The following is a 24,583-nucleotide window of genomic DNA, read 5'->3' as shown; positions in this document are numbered from 1 at the left end:
ATTTTAGCCTCCTACGGAAGAGCAGCAGCAGGAAGAGAGACCTGTGAGAATTCAAAGACATTATCATGAACAAGGCATGTGCCAGATGCAGTGGCATAGCGTGCATTGGCAGCACCAGGGGCAAGGCAAGGGTTGCACCTCCTAACCTCCTTGCAGGCATTGCGTGGGAGGCAACAAGTGGTCTTCACTGTACCCCTGCTGTACCTGCTCCTCATGGAGGTTGCCTGCAAGTCACCGCATTCGCCCTCTCAGCTTAGCGAACTCCCAGAGGAAGCAGTGGCTGCTGCTCCTTGGTGGGTTGGGTGGCGTCCCAGAAGCGCTGGAGATGCAGCTGGTCTAGGAGGATGGCGGTAGAGAACAGGCTGAGGCACCAAGTGCAGCCCTTCCCTGCCCACCTCTCTTTGGTCGTGCAGCACAAGGGTGGGCACCAAAAGGTTCTGGGTGAGCAGGCAGCTTTCCTCTCTCTGTTCCCACTGTGGGGCACGTGCTGGGAGGGAGGCACCGGGGAAGGACCGATGTGGGCCAGGAAATGTCCAGGAACTGGCTGGTGGGAATTCCACCCAGGATGGGCTTCTCTTCGCCAGCCACAAGAAGGTGGTGCCGCCGCAGCCTTGAAGACCTAGCCTGGGCCCGGCTTGCCTACCCGTGGCTCCAGAAAGTGGCAGCCACACAACCTTGGCGAGGGAGCCTGTTGTGGGCACGCTGGGTTGTGCCCCCTCAGAATTCTGCACCTGGGACCACAACCCCCCTCGCCCCCCCACACTATGCCACTGGTCTGATGCGCACAGAGAGAGTTTCCAGTGGTCTCTGCTGTCTCTTGAGAAATGCTTCTTATATACAGTGGTACCTTGGTTTACGAACTTAATCCGTTCCGGAAGTCCGTTCTTAAACCAAAGCGTTCTTAAACCAAGGTGTGCTTTCCCATAGCAGCGGGGGACTCAATTTACAAATGGAACACACTCAACGGGAAGTGAAACATGTTCTTATTCCAAGGCAAAGTTCACAAACCAAAACACCTACTTCCAGGTTTGCAGCGTTCTCAATCCGAGTTGTTCATAAACTAAGCTGTTGTTAAACCAAGGTACCACTGTACAAAGAAACATAGACAGCTGCCTTTGTTCTGAGTCAGATAATTGAACCTCAGCATTGTTTAAACTGACTGGCAGCATCTCTCCAAGGCTGGAGGTAAGGAGATGTTGCCAGTCCCAGCTGGAGATGTCAGAGTTAGAACCAGGGTTGTAGCGCCTGCAAAGTCATATCTCTGCACTCAAGCCCTGGCCCTTCTCTTAACTTTAATTCAACTGGGGCCGGTAAGACTGAACTCAACAGAACTAGCTTTTCAAGCAAGCCTGCTAGAAAAAAATATATCAAGCCTAAATCTTCACATGGATAATCAGCATGTTGATTAAGACTTTTATTGTGCATGGAGGTCTGTCAGGCGGTTCTGGAGCCAAGTCTGAAGAAGTCGTCTTAGGGCACTGAGCGCTTTGCCAAAAAAAGGGGGGGGGAGCAAACAAAACAAAACAAAAAACCTACCATGACCAAGAGTGTCATGACCACTTAGAAAACTTTCTTCAAGGATGAGAATTCTTCTGCTGGCAGCATGCTATCAGGAACATCTGGCCCAGTGCTATGTCACAGTTTCTTCTGTTTATTTTACAAACAGCCAGCCACTGCAACATTTTCGGGTTGTAGTAAATCTGAGATAGGAGAATAAGGAGCACAGAAGAAAACATCATCAAGTAGTAAAGTATAAATTAAGAGCGGGGGGGGGGTCAGAATGATGTGCATTGAAAAAGAGAGTATTTTATTTGCCACTGCAGCTGCAGATTTTCACATCTGAACCAGCTTGCCTCTGGCCTACAATGTCTACTTCCCTTCACGATTCTGGATAAAACAAAACCAATCTGTACTTAGAGGATACAACCACAGCTCACAGAGGGTAGAAATAAGAAGGATAAAAGGGGTCTCTTTAATTAGTGGGAGATGGTTGGGGAAAAGATGGGGTCAAGGTGAGTACAGACATTTGGGTTTGAGGAGTGCAAGGGTCATCTAGCAATTGTGTGTCAAAGGATATCTAGAAATGCAGTGGCTTAGAACAGTGGATCCCTTCCATTTATGCAAGGCACTTCCAGGGGCAATGGGAATGACTTCTGATTTTTCAGGTTCCCCACTGCAGCCCACCCATTTCCCATCCAATGCCACTCTGATAGGTTCTCCAACCTCAGGAGTGGCTTTTCAGAGGGTAGTAGTGAGAAGGACGAGCTGATGAAGCCCCATGCCATGAAGGCAACTCCACCTATGGGTTCTAAGCTAACGGATTTTGAGCAATACATAGAACCTGACCAGTGGTATGCATGAAAATAGGAGTTGACATGAAGATATATCACTCAGAACAATGCAAATTGCTGAATCAGCAGCCCACTGGCTTCATCAATCCCCCGTCTGTACGATTCAGATGCAAGACAGACAGAGCTAGATCTATCAGTGTGGAAGAAACTGAATCCTGAAACAACAAAAAAATTCCTTCCAGTAGCACCTTAAAGACCAACTAAGTTAGTTCTTGGTATGAGCTTTCGTGTGCAAGCACACTTCTTCAGATACTTGGTATCTGAAGAAGTGTGCTTGCACACGAAAGCTCATACCAAGAACTAACTTAGTTGGTCTTTAAGGTGCTACTGGAAGGAATTTTTTTGTTTTGACTATGGCAGACCAACACGGCTACCTATCTGTACCTGAAACAACAGTGTTTATTGCAATTGCCACTCCTGATATGTGGATTGAAATACAATGCCACAATCTATCATGTGCATTTTGGGTGCAAAGAACTTTGCAGTCCTTCTGTCGTAAAAAAACCTGTAAGTTAGGTCTTTGCTATGCATATTTTCAACGAAAGTTAAATACCGTGGTTTGCTCAAGGCCATACAGCAAAGCTGGAATTTAAATCTGGATCTCTTTAGTCCAACATGATCACCTACATGCCTCATTTCCCAGAGTTCTAGTCACCTTGGTGTTTCAGTAGCATCAGGTTGGTATGTGTCTGTCTTCAGTACATCTAATAAAAGAGTTACTGTTGATTAGGCTTTGAATAATAAAAATAATAAAAGAGTTACTGTTGATTAGGCTTTGAATGTCAAGTTTCCTTTGGAAGAAGTTGTGAAACTTAAGCAAGGGATAAATGCAATTTTGCCCCCAGTTACTATAGGCCATTTAACTTTATGGTTTATCAAAAATCTGTTATTTAATGGGATGATTGGGTCTGTGTGTGGTTTCTACCTTCGGCTTTAGCCAATTTTCATAGTTTCTAAAAATTTACTGTAAGAGGTTATGGCTTGACAATGGGAGACCACTAAGGCTGCCAGCCTTGCCAAACTATGCTGAATTATAGTGGTTTTGTAGTATTGGGCTGTAAGCCACAGGGAACCAGAGGGCTATAGCGAGAGAAAATGCTTTTCTAGGCAGACCTTGTTCTTCTTCAAATACAGGATTCTAACTAGAGCTTATTACTACAGTTCATAATGGAAGATACTAGTATTTATTTGTACGAGTACTAAATCCGAGAAATGTGAAAAAGACAAGGTATGGGAGGCCTGCAATACAAGGTTGCTGTGTGGGCTGCTCCTGTCCAGCTTGCAAGCCAGCCAGTCAACCCTTCCAGGATGCGCCAATCCATAATTCTCCTTTAACAGACAGTCAGTATTCCATGCACTATGAGCACGCATTATTTGCCCATTTGGGGAGGGGAGTCTCTTCTAAAGATTTTCTGGACTTCTGCAAACGTTGGGGTTCTCCTGAGCTTGCTGATCTGCTTGCATAGCACCATGTTGGCTGGATAAAGATTGGCACTTGTAAATGTGTTTGCTATTAGTATATAATACAGGTTTGTATAGGTTCTGCATGTACCCCAAACTACAAGAAATGCGGTAACTTGGGGAAGGTTCTCACATTTCTGAGTTGGATGTTACCTTTAGCAAGGTTAGTGAGATCAACTCCTGGGTTGCTCTGTGGCCCAACCATGTTTTCTTTTCCAGAGAAACAAAAGCAAGCTGACATGGGAAATGTTCAGAGCATGAGAGGGGAGGGGGACCAAAGTTTTATGGCAACGTTTTCGACCAGATTATTAGCCACTTTCAGTGTAACTAATACAAATGCAGAATATATTAACAACAGTAACAATAATAAATAATACAATTTAAATAATGGTGGTGGTGATGTTCAGTAGTAATGAAATGTTGAGTGTTGCTTGAAGAATATACACAAAAGTGGTGAACAGAGGGAATGGTTGGCTAGAACCCCCAAAGGGACCACTCCTTTTAAGAGGTGAGGATGCTTTGCCATGTCTCATTGTGGGTCCCACTTGTAATATTTAAAGTAGGATTCACCAAACTTCGGTCTCCAGCTATTGGACTACAACTCCCATCATCCCTAGCTAATGGTCCAGTGGTCCAGTGGTCAGGGACCAGTGGTCAGGGATGATGGGAATTGTAGTTCAAAAACGGCTGGAGACCCAAGTTTGGGTTACCCTGATCTAAAGCATAAGAAAAAAGGGTGCTGTGGCCACCAGAGGGCTCACGAATTTTAAAATAATTTTTGGCACGGCTTACGTCACACATTCCCCATATCATAACGCAGGCAAACAAGGCTACAACTATACCTGTAGAAGGCAAAGAGCAAAGCAGAAGTACACGTCAACACACGCACATATAGAGATGGACAAAGATATTCTTTGGAAAAGGAGTATGAGGTTCCTATAAGCATCTACACAGGAAGTCCATAAAAGCAGTCTTGATGCTGAACTATTCTTAAGATGTAATGGGAGGAATTCAGCGCCAAGCTCTTCTGATCACTCCATCTGTGCAAGCGTTCCTGCTTTCTGGGTGGAACAAACCCCTCCTCCTCCATCCATGCACTGCTCTGGGGGTTCTTCTGACCCTCCAGAGTGGATGTTGCACATGGGTATGTGGTGGAAGGAGAGGAGGCAAATTTCTGTTGTGCTAGCAAGAGCCTTTGCCCTAACTAACGCTAGCATGTCAGATTGGTTGAATTCAGGCCACAATATTTTTTATTGATTATTCTTTATCCCATTAACACCTACATACCATTCATCTTTTCCAAGTTCCAAACCAGGATGCGCATCTTCTGGGGCATGTTCCCAGGCGAGTCATGTGACCTGTGCCTCACTCTCCCCCCCCCCAAGCACTTTTTGAGGGTGAGATCTCACATGCTTTTTTGAAGAGCGCAAGAAATCACAGCACTCAAAATGGCTGCCGCGATCTTGTGTGAGAAAAAAATGGGATGCCCCTTTTTTCCTGGGGCACTTGGGGAAGTATGTACCTGTAGATTGAGGAGTATAAAAGATATCAAATTTGACTGAATTGCTCCAGCAACAGTATGTTCCTAGGTGCTGTTCAGAAGTCACATACAGCACTGTCATCATTCGTAGGTTTTAGGCCCCCACTTCTGAACAGCAAGGCACTGAGTTCTCACCTACACTGAGAGCACATTGTTGGTAACAAACACATAACAGAGCCATGCTGGATCAGGCCAATGACCCTTCTAGTTCAGCATTTTATTTCCACAGCAGCCAACCAGATGCCAATTGGAAGCCGGCAAGCAGGACGTGATGAGCGCAATAATTTAATTTCCCAATTGTTGACTCAGATAACATCTCCAAGGAAGTCAAGGGATTTAAAAAGAGACACGGGATCCAAGAGAGAAGTGTAGGAGGAGGCTGCATGTGAGCAGGCATAAGAGACTCAGTGACTGGACACGGAGGCTAAGGATGTATCCTATTCTCTGCAGTAACCCAGCAGATGCCTCTGGGAAAGGCACAAGCAAACAGGATCACCTCTTCCTTGTTTTTCTGCAGCACTTGGGACCTGGAAACATGCTCTTTCTGAACTTGAAGGACTCCGTTAGATAACATAAAAAATTGTCACTGGTAGATGTGCCCTCCATAATTCCCATTTAAAGCCCGCTAAGGTTGCATAAAGGTAAAGGTAAAGGGACCCCTGACCATTAGGTCCAGTCATGGCTGACTCTGGGGTTGCGGCACTCATCTTGCTTTACTGGCCGAGGGAGCCGGCGTACAGCTTCCGGGTCATGTGGCCAGCATGACTAAGCCGCTTCTGGCAAACCAGAGCAGCACACCGGAGCGGTACCTATTTATCTACTTGCACTTTGACGTGCTTTTGAACTGCTAGGTGGGCAGGAACAGGGATCTAGCAACGGGAGCTCACCCCCTCGCAGGGATTCAAACTGCCGACCTTCTGATCGGCAAGTCCTAGGCTCTGTGGTTTAGACCACAGCGCCACCCACGTCCTTTAAGTTTACTTACCTTATCCTAAATTCAAAGAATGTTTAAAGCACATGACATGACTCCAATGAAGCATGGCCCCCACCCCAAAGATATTCGGGACGCAAAAGGGCTTGTCCCCCTGGAGCTGGTGCCCCTGCTCCAAAGCTAAGCATTTAGGAGCACTAAAAATACAAGGTGCTTCAGCCTCGAGGGAATGGTGCGCAAGTTCTGTTATGCACAATGGAACGTCACAGAAAACACCATATAAGTCACTCTGAATTAAGATTTCATAACACCCCAAATCATTTGCAGAGAAAATTGTAGATCAAGCCAAAAGGCAGTGCATGGAGACCTGCACTGATTATTGCAAAGCAGCCCTAATTATTATTAGTCTAATTCCCATTATGAGGCTGCATAGGCACCGACTCCTAGGGGCTGAGGCAGTCTCCCCCTCCCCCATTTTTTCTTTTTTTTTTTTTTAGAGGGCCGGGCCCCCTCCATGTTCAGAAGGTGTTTGGTTCCACCCCCTGGCTCCTCGCAATGTCACACGCGCAATGTCAGGGCGTCACATTGGGCCCCCTCAATCAACTTGAGAACATGGCGCCTCTGTGAGGCTGGTTCCTACATTTCACTCTCTATATCGTATGTGTTATGAAATCCAAAGATAGCATTTCCAACAGTTTTAAGGAATCTGTTCAACTGGTGAAAGTTGCATTCCTGGCGTAAGTCAGAAAGAGAAATGCGATTTATCTGTGGGAAGCAGACAAGGGACTTCTTGGCCTCTCTTCTACTGAGTCATCTTTCTCTCCCTCCCCCCCCCCCCCGCCTTTCATACTGACAGTGGTTTCTAGGAAATGTGTAGACCTTCAAACATGAGTCAATAAATTGCTTATCAAATCTCACACAAGATCCTTTCAGACCACGATAAGATAAAAAGTGGATAATCTTGCCAAAGCCCAATGCTGCCTCTGTGGAAATGTGTAAACTGGCTACAGAACAAGTCAAGGTGTAGAGTCCTTGCTGAATGTATGCCCTTTCCTTCAGCCTAGCTCATTGGGGAAGGACTGTAGTGCAATGGAGTAAAAATGTATGATGCATTCATCTCCTGTTAAATGTGTCGTGGGGTGGCCAAGTCGGGGCAATGCAGGTGGAGAATTGACCAAGGACCAAGAGGAGAGCTCCAGCAGGATGTGGTGGCCTCTGATGGGAGTGGGGGAATCGGCTAGTGAGGATCCTGGATGGGGGCTGCCTCAAGAGCTATTCAACAGTGGAACAGGCTCCCTCAGAAGGTGGTGGACTCTCCCTCATTGGAGGTTGGAGATTCCTTTGTAGCAAGGAGTTGGACTAGAAGACCCTCAGAATCCCTTTCAACTCTACAACTTATCATTCAACATGCTTCTTGTCTCATCCATCCCTGGGTGTGCCATCACCTTCTCTGCCCCTGCCTCCCTCTCCAAGCATGGCGGAGCCTCTCACTGATAAACCCACTCCTGCGCCATCAGATACTGAGAGTAGCCCTGCCTGCTCAGAGGGAGAAGAAGGAGCAGACTGGGGGGAGGAGGTGTCGGAAGCTGTAGAGGCAACAGGGTTTAGTGGGCAGAAGGCAGTCCAGAATCAGGCAGAAGTGGTGGCTGGAGAGGAGTGGGGTTAAGAGGCAGAGATCAAGCAAACAGCTGAAGAATCCAGGGAGTCTCCCCCTCCTGCTGCATCCAACTGCCCTCCAAACCTGGTCTCTCAGAACACAAAGAGGAATGAAAAGGGTGGAGCAAAGAGAGACAAGAAGAAGGAGCCTCAGGTTGCTGGGGAAGGACTGGGGGGAGCCTTAGAGAATGGTGGGAAGGCGGACCCATTCATTCCTCGCAGCTGCCTCATTGGGGCAAGACCTACTGGGAAGAGTTGCTGAGATTACTAGGCGTGAGCTATTTGGTTTATGTAAATAAAGAGTTAACATCACTGACATCTTATGAGTTATTACTGGCTTGCTTCCAACTCCCGCCTTGACAGCAGCACCTCCAGCAAAATCGTAGCCAGAGTTCTTTGCCATCATCTACCTAGGAATGGGAGAGAAATTTGGTTCAGTTTGCATTTTCAGCAGAATCTATCAAATTCACAACACTTCAAAATTCACACTTACCCAAATTTTGTGATGCAGTTCTCAAACAAAGCACCACTTTTCCCAAGCACCCCTTCAACCCTCTATTACTTTTTTTTTTTACACAGAATAAACAAAATCCCACGAGGCAGCCACTAAAAGAAATGGAAGTGCTCTTTGCTATAGTCAGAGAGGATAGGAAATCACATTAGCCTGTAAGGTAGGACAGGTTGCAATGTGATTTCATGTGATTTAATAAAAGTTAGAAAGCCTCCAATCAAGCATTCTATAACAGATCAGTCTGCAAACTTGTGATTTCAGAGTTAACGTTAGCAGGAGCATGTTTTGATGGTGGGCTCAAGTGTGCGTAGATGCATCCAGCTTCTCATTTCGTGCAGCTGAAAGGTAAACGACAGCTGATCTCTGGCTGTGTGTGAAGCCGGCTGAAACGTGACCATTCATACATTTCATTTCCCATTGCAGCTTCAGTTTCTTTGACTTCTTAAACTGTTTTTCCTCCTCCCCCTGCCCTTTGCTAATGTACATTCTTCTAAAGGGGGGGGGGGAGAACATGCTCCAGTGCTCCAGTTTCAGAATGCAAAGGTATGATGTTATTTGTCACCATGCCCAAAAAAGTCCTTACTCAGTAACTTTGCCAGAAGAGGGAGAGGGAGAGAGAGAGAAGGCAAATGTTCCCCCAGCTGTTTCCTGTCTACAGTGTCTGTGTAATGTAGATAAATGTGAGGATTTTCTCTAAATCCCTCTTCTGTTTGCTAAATCTCACTGTCACTGCTAAAATCAGTGCAGATAGAGCCTGCGCAATGGAATAAAAGTCCTCAATATTGAAATGTGACATTGCTCTCAACATCTCACCTCTCTCTGGATTTCTTTTCTTCCCTTTTTTTCCCCTCCCCCACCTCATTACTGCTAACCAATTCATTTCCAGAGTTTGCACTTAAGAAGCAATGGAAAAAATCAACAGTCTTTCAACACAATTATTTAAGTGCTGCTTTTGTGATTTCTTGAAGGTAAATCTTTCTTCCTATTTGATTTTTCTTTTTAAAGAAAATATTATGATTATATTGTGTGTAATCTGATTCTGCTTAGAAGAGTGTTATATGCACTTTTTTCAGTGTCATTATTTCTGTACTGGGAATTTTATTTCTAAACTGCTGAACAGACAGTTTTAGCAGAGCTGAAGAATGACTGCATGTGATGGTTGTTCTGAACACAGCTAGGTAACTGAGGAGGTAAAGCTATTGCAGGTACTTAGGAATTCAGCTTGTGTTGGGGAAACTTTTTTTGCAAAATTCTGGCTAGGTTGTCATATCTGAAATTTCTACTAACATCATTTTCTGTAGCTAGTGCTGCTAGCATGGAGCAAGAAATTTTAAAGTTTCTCTGCAGGTGCAAATGCTGACATTGTGATAGTCATTTGACAGCAGGTAGCTGGTTCACTTCTGTAAGACTGCTATATGCACAGAATTAACATTGAAAGTACAGCTGTTTTCTGACAGTGTTGCACATTTACTTCTTTTTAATGCTTTCCTGTTAAGTCAACATTAAGTTTGTTTTTCCTTTTCTAAAACAGAAACCATGTACAGCTTTTGCTGGCTATGCAGATTGATGATAAGATTAAGTTATTCTGCATTAAGGAAAGTAGAGATATCTTCATGTCAAGCTTTATTTTGCACTCTGCAAAGAGGCTTTTGTCAGACAAAGTTGGAGATGGAATTTTTATACCATATTACTAGTCATTGCTCCTTAAGAACATAAAAAGCTTTTAAGGTTAATTTTGGCTTCAGTAGATGCACTGACCTCTGTTTCTCTCAGCTGGCCTTCACTCAAGTTTCCATTCTCAGCAAGATTATATCCTTCAAGAACAATTTTTTTGTTTTGTTTTTCCATTTGTAGCAGGATTTTGTACAGCTGACACAGTCTCTAAAGCAGTAGGTGCCAATTTAGTTTTGTTTTTTTAATTATCTAAGTAGAATTTATCCATTTCATTTTAAGATGGGGGAATTTTGTAACAGTAGAAGCAAACAGAATGCAATGCAAATCTTGCTGAATTCAGTAGCCATTGGAGAGTCAGAGTTACAACTCCACAACTATGTGCATCCTTTGCTCAGTTTACTGAAGAGTTGGAATTAAACTACTGAGGTTGTTTATATATATATATATATCCAATATACTACAGATTCCAAATTGCTGTCATTTAGCCATGGTCTACTGAAATCAACTGAGCTATCCCAATTTGTAAGTGGAGACAGCTTCTGCCAGTTTGGTGTGCATGACCTAAACATGCTAACTGAGAACCACATCTGACTAAGCTCTAAGGGACTTACTCCCTAGTGAGGCTAAGAAGGACTGCAGTTTCAGTCCAGAAGTTCTAAGAAGGGTAAAAGCCATCTTTGGAAAGAGATAAGCAATATATTGTATGGGTGCTTTCCCAAACATTCTGGATTCTGCTAGACCCTTTCATATGAGCTAGAAGCATGGGGGTGTACCCCCAACTTTCCTTTACATTCTGCTGTCTGCACTGATTTTGCTAATTCCTTTCCATGGGAACTAGAGGCTGTGTGACTTGTGATTGTCGGTTGGGAAAACCATCCGTATAGACCTCTTGTTTAAATCTTCCACTGCATTACTTTGATTGCATCCACTGTGTTAGGTTATTTCTATATCACAAGATGTGTCTAGTAACAGATTGATGATTTGCGGTGCTGTCTTTGAAAGTAGGGCAGTTTGCGTGTGTATTTACTTAGCATAGACTGATACCTGGTTCTTGGGGCAGCCAGAGAAGTTCGGAAACATACAAATGAATGCATTTTAATCTGTGGCATCCCTGCTGCCACGGCTGTGTCTTTGAGAAATGTTTTCAGTCAATTGAAAGCGTCATCCGTTTAGACGAATCAGCGCTCACCCAAATTTCGCTGGAACATTCATATGTGCTGCTTGATTTAAAGCTTGTTGAATGGGAGGAGTTGCAGAAGGGCAAGGAAGGTGTAAAAGCCATGGAGCAAGCCATCTGTTGGCTTCTTTAAGTGCCACTGTTTTGGACCGCCGCTCTCCAAATGTAGTAGACACTGGATCTTCTCCTGAAGGAGAGATTTGTGAAAATCCCAGCTGTAAACACAATTGGTCATTCATTATAGGGGTGTTTAGCCTGCCTTGCACTGTCCTGAGTCAGACTCAGAGTCCAAATGTAATCAGATGCTTCGATAAAACTCCACCCACATGGCAGTGTGTGCTTTTAAAGGCCTCTGTTTCCCATTCAATTTGGACATACAATAAATTGGACACACCCCGACCTATTGAAAAGACCAGCGGCCAAATTGTTAGATCATCGTAAGTATTTTCTTATGGAATCCCACCATCCCCATCTAAATGAAAAAGAACAGGAAAGGTACAGAAGAGAGTATTATTTCTGTCAGATTCCTGAATAATCTTTTAAGGGACAATTTTATGTTTTTCAGAGCTAGGTCCATAGGTCCATTTGGCCTAGGAGCATATGAATCCATCCCTTTCCTCCAAGTCATTGATTGTTTTATAATTTGTCAGGGTGGGGGAGTGTTGAAACTCTTGGCAATTGCATTGTGTCATATTCTTGGCTTGCACTAAAGAAGGGGGGGAACATGGAGACTCTGTATCTTGTCCCAGAACTGATATTTCACTTACAACGTAACTCTCCTGCAAAGTCTTTAAAAAATTTAACATTGCTGAATGAGGCTTATGTTTGAGGCAAGGCCAGATGTGAATTAAGAACACCCTGCTAAACACACAGTGTTCTTAGACAGATACATAATGCCATTCCGTTGAGACCATGATGGAAGAGCTCTTTGAACTGCATCCTTGGAAGCAAGAGCATGAAGTCAGCAGGTGATTTACCTCTGCACGCAACAGCTTTTAAGATATCATTGAACAGAGGAAGTGATATTATTAAAACATAACCTCTTCAGAGCTTTAAGAATGAAATACAGAGGGGCTTTACTGTCATGTTCACGCATTCAGGGTTTTTCTTTTGTTTTGCCAATTTATTTTTTAACGTTACAAAGTTGAGGGAGGACTCATGTTGCAAATGCGAAGAAGGGGTATTTTCCAATCCCTCCTTGGTGTATCTCATTTTGGACTTTGTGTTGGATGTTTTCATTGTATCAATGTCATTATGATGAATGAAAGTGATGGTTCCAGCTTCTATACTAGCTGTTTTAATACAAACTAGCAATTAACCCACCAGTCATAGGTGGACATAGAGTGTTGGCTTGCAAAGAGCAAGGACCTGTGCAGGGGCAATGGATCCTCACTCGTTCTGTATTAAGCATGAGCTCCCTGAATGGTAGGACCAGTCCAGGTGTTGCCAAGGGTAGATTCTGCCCTTATGCTAGCAGTGGGGAACCATATTCCAGATGTTGCTGGGATCCAACTCCCATCATCCCTGTCTGTTGGCCATTCTTGGTGGGGCTGAGAAACACCTGGAGGACCACAGGTTCTCCAGTCATGCCTTACAGAATAAGGTTGCCATGTACTTTTCCAATGAGAGTGAATGGCAGCCATATGGGGCAAACTGAAAGAGGACACTACTGAGACCAAACCTGCTTTACAACCATGGTGAACCCAGCCATTGAGAATATCCCCTTTTCCTATTTGCATAGGCTCTTCTGGATCTGGGGTTTTGGTCATGTTGGGGTATGAGACAGTCCTGGGGGGGGAAGTTGAGAAATGTCTTATATATGAAGGATTACTCAATATAACAAAGGTGTAGGATCGTGATGTTAATGTGGCCAAAACAGCTGAGAAGCAAGATGGAGATATCAGTGTGAGTGGGTTGGGGGTGGAGAATCACAGAATTGTTGACTTGGAAGGGATCCCAAGAATCATCTAGTCCAACCCCCTGCAATGCAGGAATCTCAACTAGATCATACATGACAGGTGGCCATCCAACTTCTGCTTTAAAACTTCCAAGGAAGGAATGACCACCACCTCTCATGGGAGTCTGTTCCACTGTCAAACAGCTCTTACTGTCAGAAAGTTCTTCCTGAAGTTTAGTTGCAATATCCTTTCTTGCAACTTGAATCCATTGGTTTGGGTCCTAGCCTGCAGACCAGGAGAAAACAAGCTTGCCCCATCCTCCATGTGACAGCCCTTTAGATATTTGAAGATGATTATCATATCTCCTCTCCATTCTCAGTAGCTAGAAAATGTTGAGGATCTGTTGCAGGGAGCTGGAGAAAACCAAGGAGATTCAGAATGGAGTGTCCTGGAAGAAGTAATTAGCAGCTCACTAGAACCGGTCCCAGCTATATTTCAGAATTCCTATCTAGCAGGTGTTTAGGTGTTCCCAATTGCTTCTGAATCTAACAAAACATAAGAAGTGTTTTTGTGCTTTGATGGTGCTTGTGTTTGCCATTTCCTCCTGGTCCTTCAAACGTTCTGGGGAAGGATGTGACTAAATTGTCACTGATGTCCAGGAGAGATCAGTTCACTGCAGCTGCTTTGTGCTGCTCCAGTAACACAAAGCAGCTGCTAATCCTAATTTAAACAGCATTTATACAAGGGTTTAGAGCTGCTTTGGTAGCTGGACCACACCCAATCCATTTGGCCTTGCCCTTTGCAGTTGAACCATACTATATCTGTTGATTTAAACCCTCTGCAAACTGACAACTGTAACACTGCCTGGGTTTACCTATTAGTTGCCAGGATCAATAAGATACTCAGGGTAGGGCTCCTGTGCTTTTAACTGTTATGCAAAAGAGAGCATTTTGGGGGAGGCAGGGGCAACTCTGTGAGTTACAGTGGTTAGAGAAGCTTTGTCTTCTGTTGAATCTGGCAACTCTCTTTTCCCTACACTTTCAGGAACGGTCTTCATAACAAAGGGACTGGAAAGCCTTTAGAGACTTTGGACTCTGGACATTTTCCGTGTTTTTCTACCCCTCCCCACCCTACAACTTCCCTCAGCGGATTGATTTGCATGACCTTTGACTGCCTGGGATGTGGCTTGGCTTGATCCCTGCCCTGGTTTTCTCACACATGGTGGGAGAATGTCCATTTCCAATCAATGGAGGCTTGAGTCCAGGCCTCTGTCTGGAAGCCCTGGGCTCTCTGTGCCTTTCCCTCACCAATCCCAGATATGTGTGGACAAAACGCAATTACTCAGGGAAGAACAAAATCCACCCAACACATGTTCAGTGGTGCCCTGTTAATGACTTCACATGTTCCTGGAATGAGCCCTATATTTGAAAGTAGCTTCTGTGACTGACCCCGCAAACAAAGTTTGGCTCAAGTTAAACCCTGGTGGGTGCAGAATTAGGTTTTCTAATTCTGTACAAACCACACAACCGGACAACGCGGAAAAACTGACCAGGCAGGCAGGAAGACTCATTGCCCCAAACATTACTTATCCTAGGACCTTAGAAAATATTTCCTTATTGTGAAGGAAAGCAAGGGTTTTCGTATAACTTAACATTGTCACATTTATGCTGCATTCACATTGCAGTTTATTCTATTTTCATGACTTTTCCCTGTTAATGTCCACATTACATTTGAGCTTTCGCATGCTGTAAAAACCACTTCCAGGATTATAGTGGAATATAGTGCAAGTTTAGCACTCATTTCCATACTAGTTATAAACAGATTATTATTTTTCTGGAAGCAAATAATAAGGAAAAGAGCATTGAACTTGGAGTATATTACATTATAGTCCCAGAAGTTGCTTTTACATTGTGTGAAATCTGAACTATGATGAGGAACTTAACACTTAGGGCAAAGTCATGAAAATGGAATGAACCGCCATGTGAATGCAGCCATAGTCTCTGTTTCAATATAATGTGAGCTATCTTGGATGCAACTCTACCAAGTCTGAATCAACATCTGGGGACCCATGGTTAGAGAAGACTGGTGTAAACAATACTGAGCTAGGTGGTCCAATGGTCTGACTGTGTAAGGCAGTTTCCTATGTTCCTATATTCTATGTTCCTATAACCTGCCTCTGGGCTTCCCAGAGACATCTGATTGGCCAATAAGGAAATGTGGTGATGGATTGAATGCAATAAATCCTCAGCCATTCCCAGCTATTAGTCATAAATGGGCCACTGAAGGAAAGATTAGGCCTGGAAGCCTATGTCCTTCTCCCACCTTCGTTACACCTTTGGCCTGCCAGCATCTGCATTCTCATACAATATGTTTTAAGGGTTCAACCAGAACATAAAACATGACTGCGCAGAACATAATTGCAAGCATGATATGCAGGTGCTCTTGCCCCAGAAACCAGCAATGTCACTTTCCATTGCTCCTGTCATGGTGGTGATGCCCTGAAAGCTGAACCAGCTTCTTTCTGTGGTACAAGATTAAAAGAAAATGCATCTCTTTAATCAGACCAGCATCTTGATATTCCCTCTGCATGGATCCTAAGTCTTATTCTTAGCCCCAGCAATTAATGAGGTGGGAAGTAAGGAAGGATTTTAATCTACTGAAGCTTGTAGCCCCTGCTGTGTGCTATCCTGTCTATGGAACCAGGCTTGTGTATCCAATAACACAAAAATTGGTCCAGGACACCAAGTGCATAGTGGGTTCTCACTATCAGCCACAGTAGACTGGGGGTTCCAACTAGCTGTTGCATTGGGGACAGAATCACCCCAGCAGAAATTGCCTACCAAGCAGAAATTACTGGACGTGTGCTCTGTGATTATGGAAACAACATATGCGCTTGGTAAAAATGCACCCTGCACATACAAAGAAATTCCTCTACTATCAGGTCAGCAGGGACCTTTTTCAGCCGAAGGGCCACATTTCCTCCTGGGCAACCTTCTGAGGGACCGTGTGCCAATGGTGGGTGTGCTCCAAGGCAAAAAGTGGGCGACGCAATGCATCTTCAGCAGGCTGCATTCCAGCCACACACATACACACCTCTTTCAAGAAACTCAAGATGTGTTATTACGGTTCAAGGATACATTCTACCCAGGCAAAAGCATTCAGATCATGGAGCAGGATGGCTATGGGATGTGGCCTGGGGACACTCCTGAGGGCCGGATAGAGATGCCTTGAGGGCCACGTTGAACCCCCAGGTCAGAGGTTCTCCACCAGTGCTCTAGTCTACCAAAACTCTTTGGGCCCTCAAAATTCCCCAGATGTTATCATTTGAGGCCAAATGCTTCTGAATTCACTTTTAATGTCACTTCAGGAGAAATCTAGTGATGTTCCAGACTGTTTGAGACCCGTTGATTAATTTATTTTATGGATTTGTTGCATTTATATCCCACTTTTTCTCCAAGGTGGCGTACATGGTTGTCCCTCTCCTCATGTAATCCCCACCACAACCCTGTGACATAGATCAGGCTGAGTGTCAGTGACTGGGCCAAGGTCACCCTGTAAGCTTCATGGTCAAGTGCGGATTTGAACCCTGGTCTCCCAGGTCCTGGTCTGACACTCTAACTGCTGCACCACACTGGCTCTCTAATGCTAATGCTCTTATCAAATCTCTAAGTTTTCCCTTTGCCAAATTTGCTTTAAAGTTCACTTTTGTCAAAAGCACCAGGGGTCCTCCGAACACATGGCACATGGCAACCAACTCTCACAGTAAATAGGAGGTGGGAGAGGAACAGTGTGGACCTGGTGGGTGAAGCAGAATGGGAAATTTCCCAAAACAGGCCATGCTTCAGGATTCTACTGGGAAACTCTGATGCAGTCTCTCTCTCTCTTTTACTTCTTTGGCAGGTGAAGATGCACACTGTGTCCTACATTCATCTCTTCTACTTTGGCCTGTGTTTGCTTACATTAACCAGCTCCTCTGCTGCTGCTGCCCCAGAGACACTTTGTGGTGCTGAGCTGGTTGATGCTCTTCAATTTGTCTGCGGAGAAAGAGGATTTTATTTCAGTAAGTTTGAACATTTGCTACCATTTCCCTCATACAATCAGTTCTAATCCCCTCTCCCCTCGTTTTTCATGGGGATACTGTTATTTGAGGCTTGCGTATGCATAGTTCTAGCAAACCATGCACAAAATGTGGCTTACTCTACTGAACCCCAGAGCTCTTCAAAATCCAAAGGTCAAGCAAAGCACAATATTTGGTCTAAGTTCAGCATCTTCCCTCTGCCCTCCACTCCCAGCCGGATTTAGGTTTGATGAGCTACTGAAGGTAATGGGGCCGTTTATATGTCCGGCTGTCCTTTGTCAACAACAAAGTGTTGCTTTTTTGTGTTGAATATATGCTATATGGTAATTTATGGACCTAATAGGTGTCTAAAGCCATTTGCACATAACAAAATATGTATTTTATCAAAGTAATTGTTGAACTGAAATACAATTAATACAGGTGTTTTCCTTTACATTTTTGGGGGGCCCCCAAGAGAGTGGGGCCCTAAGCTATAGCTTGTTTAGCTTATATGTAAATCTGGCACTGCCCAGCAACCTTTAACACAGTTATTTCCCTCATCCTCCTGTTGTATTTGCTAGGATTCCCACCCCCACCTCCGGTAGAACATGTTGCATCTGGCAACTCTTGAGAAGTGCAGCACAGCACTTTTAAGCAAGTGACAAAGAGGGTTCCACATTGCATTGCCAAACTCGCTTTACTACAGCATCTGGTCTGAGCGGTTGTATGAATTCACGTTTATTGAGGTGGGAAGTGTGGGAGACAGGAAATGACTGCATAAAGCAACTGCTAGGAGATGAGTGTTTTGCATTGATCAGTCCTTGCTATTGCCTTGGCTTCAATAGGTTTGGGTAGCAGGGATAGGAAAACACCTGCATTGGATTCTAGAAAGCTAGGTGATCATGTGACTGCATGGATAAAGGCCATTGCTTGGCTGGAGAAGAGCACTAGAATAGCTAAGTGGCTTCTCCTCTCTGATCCTTAAGGTGAATTCAGCTAATATCTATAAGAGTTTCAGTCTTTGATTAAAAGGATTTGCCCTTGGTTATCAATAGTGGATCAGTTGCAGAGTAGTGATATTTAGCAGCTAGGAAGTTACAACATATGTCAGGGTACAGTATAAATGCAGCACACACAAGGCTTCCATTCCAGAGGCAGTGTGTATAAGCAAAGTCATATATAGCCGAATACTGCTGGTTGGTGGAGGGTGGAGACACCCACATGCAAAGGCCCTCCCTGTGTCTCCACTGCTTTCCTCGATTTCTTTGTTCATTTGTTCTCTGTTGCTCCAGAGGGCTGGGCTTGAACCCATTGGTGGAAATGGCAAGGAAAGTGATTTGGATTAAACATTAGAAGAGACTTCCTAGTGATAAGGGTTATTTGACAGTGGAACAGTGGACTGCCTTGGGAGGTGAAGGGGTCTGCTTTGCTGGAAATATTTAAGCTGAGGCTGGACAAGCATTGTAGTTGAATCCTGCATTGCGGATATGGCATTGAGCAGGGAGTTGGACAAGGGTCACATCCATGCCACGCATTTAAAGCACTCTTATACTCTTTAACAGTCATGAAGAATCCTGAGAACTGTAGCTTTTAAGGGTGCTGGGACTTATAGCTCTGTGGTGTTGATACACTTCACAAACTGCACTTTTCAGGTTTCTTTGAAGGGTGCCATGACTGTTAAAGTGGTATAAGAGTGCTTTAGATGTACGGTGTGGGTTGTGACAAGATTGTGACTCTCTCTCTCTCTCTCTCTCTCTCTCTCACACACACACACACACACACACACAAAGCCACTGCATTAGAAATCAAAAAGCATCACTCTTAGTGGGGAGGTTAAAACTGAAGCCCAAACAATGGATATTTTACTATCAGGGAGAATACCCAAGTAGAAAACTCTTGTCTAACTTTAGGGGGTTCTTTATCATGCTTGGCCTCACTTCTGAGGTCTGTCTCAGTTGCCACCACAGGAATCAATGTGATGACTGAAAAGGTAGAAGGTGTGTTCCTGATGCCGAGTTAAATCAATTTCACATCACTGGTATGCTAAGTATGAGTAAGTCAAAACTAAGTGTTGAACTACTGGCTCAAAATGAGTAATGTGACAAGGTTTGAAATCTTAGCTATGGGATAATAGACAAAAACGTTACTTGATTTCTGCTCCTGGGGTGCAGAAATCTTTCTGTAAATGTACCCAAATAGAGAAGAGAGAGCAATGGCGGTTTCATTCCTATGTGTGATATACAGTGGTATCTCTGGTTACAAACGCTTCTGGTTTACAAACTCCGCTAAACCAGAAGTAACTGCTCCTGGTTGCGAACTTTGCCCCATGATGAGAACAGAAATCGCGCGCCGGAAACATGCGTGCAGCGGGAGACCCCATTAGCAAAAGCACGCCTCAGGATAAGACCGGTTTCAGCTTAAGAACGGACCTCCAGAATGAATTAAGTTTGTAACCAGAGGTACCACTGTGTACAGTTACAACTCCCCTTGTGTAATCTTTTGAAGTGTATATTAGATGAAAAAATAAAAGTACTGGTGATTGCTATGCTATTATATCTCAGACATACATCCCCACACCACCTGTTTTGAAACTCCACACATTTTGGGGATTAAAATGTTAACAATTTTTTTCATTATTAATCACCTGAGTGCCACATTCATCCTAGGCCAACCCTCCGGGGCCACATGCAAATTTAACGGGAGTTGCATTCCAGGAACATTGGGAAGGGCACGGATTTCCCTACACCAAGCCACTGACATATGAATGAAACCTAAATGCATTCTATCTCTATAGACGGCCATGATATTCAAACTTTTTACCAGTGTTCAAGCATTAAGCGTCTGGGAACTTTGAGTCATTGCAATGGACATAATAGTTTCTGGACTGAATGTCCGGGAGAATGAAGTTCTCTGTTTGTTCACAGAGCCAGTCTAGCTGCATGGGCTGTGGGCAATGCCAGTGCAAGCTTCTACCCACCATTCCACCAATGGGCCTTAACCCTGACACAGAAGAGCAATCTCTAGGGGTGAGATGGCAGTTCATTTACATGCTGATTTTGTTCTTTAGCTTCTCTGCCAACAATGCCAACAAGTGTACTCATTAATTAGTGCTTATTTTGTTGGTAGGGGTTTGGGTTTTTGGGGGAGGGGAGAGGGTTGTGACGTAGACATAGGTCCATTGTCCACTAGACGGAATCCTGCAGTTGGGGGTGTATCACCTTATGGCTGCCAGCTATAAAATTAATGTTCCATGTAAGGTCAGGTCCAGTAGTTACTGCTTGGGTGGAAGTTATCCAAGGAAAACAAGCTGCTCAGGAAATGCTTATTCAGTTGACCTTACTTTGCCATCTGAGTCAGTCCATGCTCAGGGTTAGAGAAAGGCCATCATTTGGCTGACAAAGAGACATCCTAGCCACTGGAGAGAGAAAAATCCAGTACTGTGGTTTTTCAAGTGTACAAGTAAGGCTACCTTTAGGAAAGCTGAATTTTATCTTTTCCCTCTGCGTGCCTGACATTGCAAATGGGATATGGTACTCTTTCTTCTGGTTCCTTTATCGTAGCCTTTCCCTCCCCATTTCCTGCCCCATGCCACTTATAAAAACATCCATGGAAATATCAATGATCTGTACTCCCCCCGCCCCATCCCGTGTCACAAAATTCAGCTCCCAAATATAATTTTTTTGCTAGGGTAGGCAGAGATCCTGAAAATGATTGTATCTGGTGTCAAAACGAAGAGAGACGGAATTCTACCTACTAATTAAGCACACTGGACAATCTGCTCCCATTCTACTGATAAAGCTGGTCTTGGCAGGAACCACATTCTGATAACACTGAGAATATGAGATGGCACTAAGCCCTTGAGGATGTGAGGGTTTCAGCACACGTTTCTTTTTGCTAGGCATCATTGGTTGTTAATATATAGCTTCTAAATCATTACCCACCCAGAGGTCTTGGGATAAGGTGGGCTAGAAATAAAAATTGATCTTCTGTTAGAGGGCTCTTGCAATCAGATATCAGGTGGCACTGCAGCAAATTTTATGATGCACCGTATTTTTTTAATGCAAAAAAGAAAAGAAAAAAATCCTGCTTCCCACTGTTTCACAATATTTTCCACTCACATCCATTGCTCCCCTGAACTGCTGCTGCTTTTGAGCCATTTCTTTTCTTCTACTTGAAAGGACTGTGTTTCAAAGAGCAGGGGAATTCTCCCTGGCTAGAGTTCTAGATTGCATTTTGAGTCTACATGAGTAAGGGTTCAGCCCCCAATGTGTGTGGAGTGACAAGTACTGCAACAATGGCACCAGTGCCCATCTTTTCCTCCTTCTTACCCCATTGTAATTTCATGTAAAAATTCAGGGATTCCTGAACAGGGCTTCAGTTTAGCCCTATTAAATTTGTGATGAGCTGATTCACATCAAAAGGTTGTTTTGAAATGAAACTATTGCCATTCATTGATGTGCATACACACCGGGGTTTCAACCCCATGGGATGGCAGTGGGATGAAGGACAGTTTATCAATGAGGTAAATGAAAGAAATTAAAACAATGGAAGAATTAAGTTTCCCTTTTTTAAAAAAGCAACATTAATGTATGGAGGTGTTTTTTGTAAAATAATAAAATAATAGTAGTAGTAGTAGTAGTAGTAGTAGTAATGATTTATTTCTACCCTGCCCATCTGGCTGCGTTTCCCCAGCCACTCTGGACGGCTTCCAACAAAATACTAAAATACAATAGTTCATCAAACATTAAAAGCACAGGCACTCCCCTCCCCACCCATTTTTAGTGCCCCCTGACAAAGATTGCTGAAAATGGGGGTCACTTTTTCAGTGAGGTAAAAATGTTGATAAAACTCGGTCTCACATATTAACTATATTTTCACTGAAGCACTTTGCAAAGTTTAAAGCTACAACAGAAAATATGGCCTAACAATTAAGGTATGGCTTAGATTTAATACCTGGGACGTTGGACTGGTTCAGATAGGGTTTATGAGAATTTGCATACCCTCCCCCTGGGTTTGCTTGCTCCCCCTCCTCCTGCTGCTTCCTCCTGTGGTATGACCTTAAGGAAGAGTTCAAAAGCTTTCCCTTCTGTTTTAGATTAACCATAAATTATCATAGTGACTGAATCCTGGCAAACGGTGGTAAATCTTAACTTTAGTGAGTTGAAATAAGCCAAACCATAGTTTATGAAGCTGTCTTGTTTCAACTAACCATAGCAACAGTTAAGGTGTCAGATGACACACTTAACTGCAATTAATCTAATAAAATCACTTCTGATGCCATTCTTATGATTTCAGCAGAGGAAGAGAAAGGAGGGAATAACATTTGAGCCCAAGGCTCGTTGATGTATGTTCTCCTTGTGCCAATCATAAAGTACATTCTGTGCTACCTGTAACCTATACAGTGACAATAATGTTACCTAAGTCATGATGTAGCATAACTTCCATGAGAATTCTGACACATGAAAGGTTGTGGCGGTGTTGTGGGCAGCCTTGCTTCTGCTATGAAAGGTGGAAAGGCTGTAAAAAAGAGGGGGAGATGTAATTTTGTGCAATATTCTTATTCTTATTTACATTTGTATACCACCCTTCATCCATAGATCTCAGGGTAGTTCACAACATAAAAATACAATATAAAAACACAAAATGCATAATAAAAACAAAAACAAACCAATAATCCCCCCACAACCTATTTAAAAGGGCACCAAGTGTTAATCAGCCAAAGGCCTAGATGAAGAACATTTTTGCCTGGTGCCTAAAGGTGGTTCCAGCTGAACTTTCCTGGGGACAGCATTCCACAAGCAGGGAGCCACTGCATGAAAGGCCTGCTCTTGTGTTGCCACTCTGATTCTGTTGTGGAGGAAGCCCACAAAGAACCACCTCAGATTTTGATCTCGGGGTCCAGGTAGGTTCATATGAAGTTGCATTGAATTGTATTTTCTCAGTTTCATTGTTATACCTATTGCACTCTGTCTGCTAAGGGATGGTTTAAAATATTAAGCAGCATATAAATATATTAAATAAAAAACAAACCAATTGCTTTGCTGTAACCATGGATGAGGAGCCTGGGGCTCTCTAGGTATTGTTGTATTCCAGCTACCATCAACCCTGTCCATTGGCCATTCTGGTGCAGGATGGTGACAGTTAGCGTCCCACAACATCTAGAGGCCAACGGAATTCCAATCTCTGGTGTAAACTCCTTTTTAAAAATCAGAGAAATTCACCTGCTCCCCCAAACCTCCTGAACGTTCTCCCCCTTCATGGGGAGTGAAGCAGAGGCATAGGAAGGGGGTGCGGTGGGTGCGGTCCGCACCGGGTGTCATGACTGAGGGGGGTGACAAAATGGCAGGTGAGTGGGTGGTACACCTTGCGCTGGGCGGCAGCCGTTCTTCTGACCCAGTGGCCAAGAGCAGTCCTCCTCAACCTTGGTGAGGTGCACTCAGCCACAGCAGCTCCAATGCTGGGTCATGTCTGACCCGACTGAGGAGAGCAGGAGGAGAGTGAGCAGCAGCGAGAGTCAGTGTGGTGTAGTGGTTAAGAGCGATAGACTCGCAATCTGGGGAACCGGGTTCGCGTCTCCGCTCCTCCACATGCAGCTGCTGGGTGACCTTGGGCTAGTCACGCTTCTTTGAAGTCTCTCAGCCCCACTCACCTCACAGAGTGTTTGTTGTGGGGGAGGAAGGAAAAGGAGATTGTTAGCTGCTTTGAGACTCCTTCGGGTAGTGATAAAGCGGGATATCAAATCCAAACTCTTCTTCTTCAGCTTCCCCGCCCCTCTCCTACCCTGAACTGTGGCGAGTGGGAGGGCACCCTCCGCACCCCCCCCCCAAGAGCACACCCGCCCTGGGCAGTGCAGGCATATGCTCTGCCACTGGGGTGAAGGGCCCCATTAAAGAGGGAGAAAGATTATCTCAACATTAGATACTTAGCAGTAAAGATTCACAACACCCCAGCAGGAGACTGAACTGTGGACCCTAGGAATCTGGGTGGAGTTGACACCTTTGATTACTTCACTGCATGTTTAGATCCTGAAGGGATGGATGTTGCTAGACTGCAAATTCTATCCTTTTTGTCCACTGGTCATGCTGGCTAGGGCTGATTGGAGTTGTAGTTCAATACATCCATAGGGCTCATTGGCTACCTGTGGTGTAGGCAATATACTGCTAGATATAATGGTCAGGCCAGATCTAAGACAGCTTCCTATGTCCCCATATTATTCTCATACTAGAGACTATGGCTAAGACAGTAGCAGCTTGTTTAAGGCCACCTGGTAAGACGCAAGACTTCAAGCAGAGACTACCTATTCCATGGTTCAGCCTCTTGGCCTCTA

At 44.2% G+C, this 24,583-nt stretch overlaps 1 protein-coding gene and 1 long non-coding RNA gene across 5 annotated transcripts in view; one reads left to right on the top strand and one right to left on the bottom strand.

The window, feature by feature from the left end:
* Positions 1-235: 235 nt before the first annotated feature.
* Positions 236-24,583, bottom strand: LOC308457726. Its single transcript, XR_013977086.1, has 5 exons — positions 24,253-24,583; positions 22,674-22,773; positions 17,159-17,233; positions 1,537-1,700; positions 236-336 (listed from the first exon to the last, which is right to left on the bottom strand). It is a non-coding gene; the product is annotated as an uncharacterized lncRNA (long non-coding RNA).
* The window catches only part of IGF1 (insulin like growth factor 1), a 62,299-nt gene continuing 46,813 nt past the window's right edge, over positions 9,098-24,583 (top strand). The window contains exons 1-2 of one of the 4 annotated variants that reach the window (XM_080971855.1): positions 9,098-9,418; positions 17,100-17,259. In XM_080971855.1, coding sequence (XP_080827981.1) covers positions 9,356-9,418; positions 17,100-17,259 — 223 coding nt within the window. In that variant the 5' untranslated portion in view covers positions 9,098-9,355. Of the gene's footprint in view, positions 9,419-11,695; positions 11,739-17,099; positions 17,260-24,583 lie in introns of those variants that run through there. The other 3 variants (XM_080971856.1, XM_080971857.1, XM_080971858.1) reach the window with 3 other exon arrangements.

This window comes from Podarcis pityusensis (assembly GCF_964106645.2).
Source record: "Podarcis pityusensis genome assembly, chromosome: 10".
Classification (NCBI taxonomy): Eukaryota; Metazoa; Chordata; class Lepidosauria; order Squamata; family Lacertidae; genus Podarcis; species Podarcis pityusensis.
Note: the sequence above shows the minus strand (reverse complement) of the source record. Positions and strands in the feature narration are given on the sequence as shown.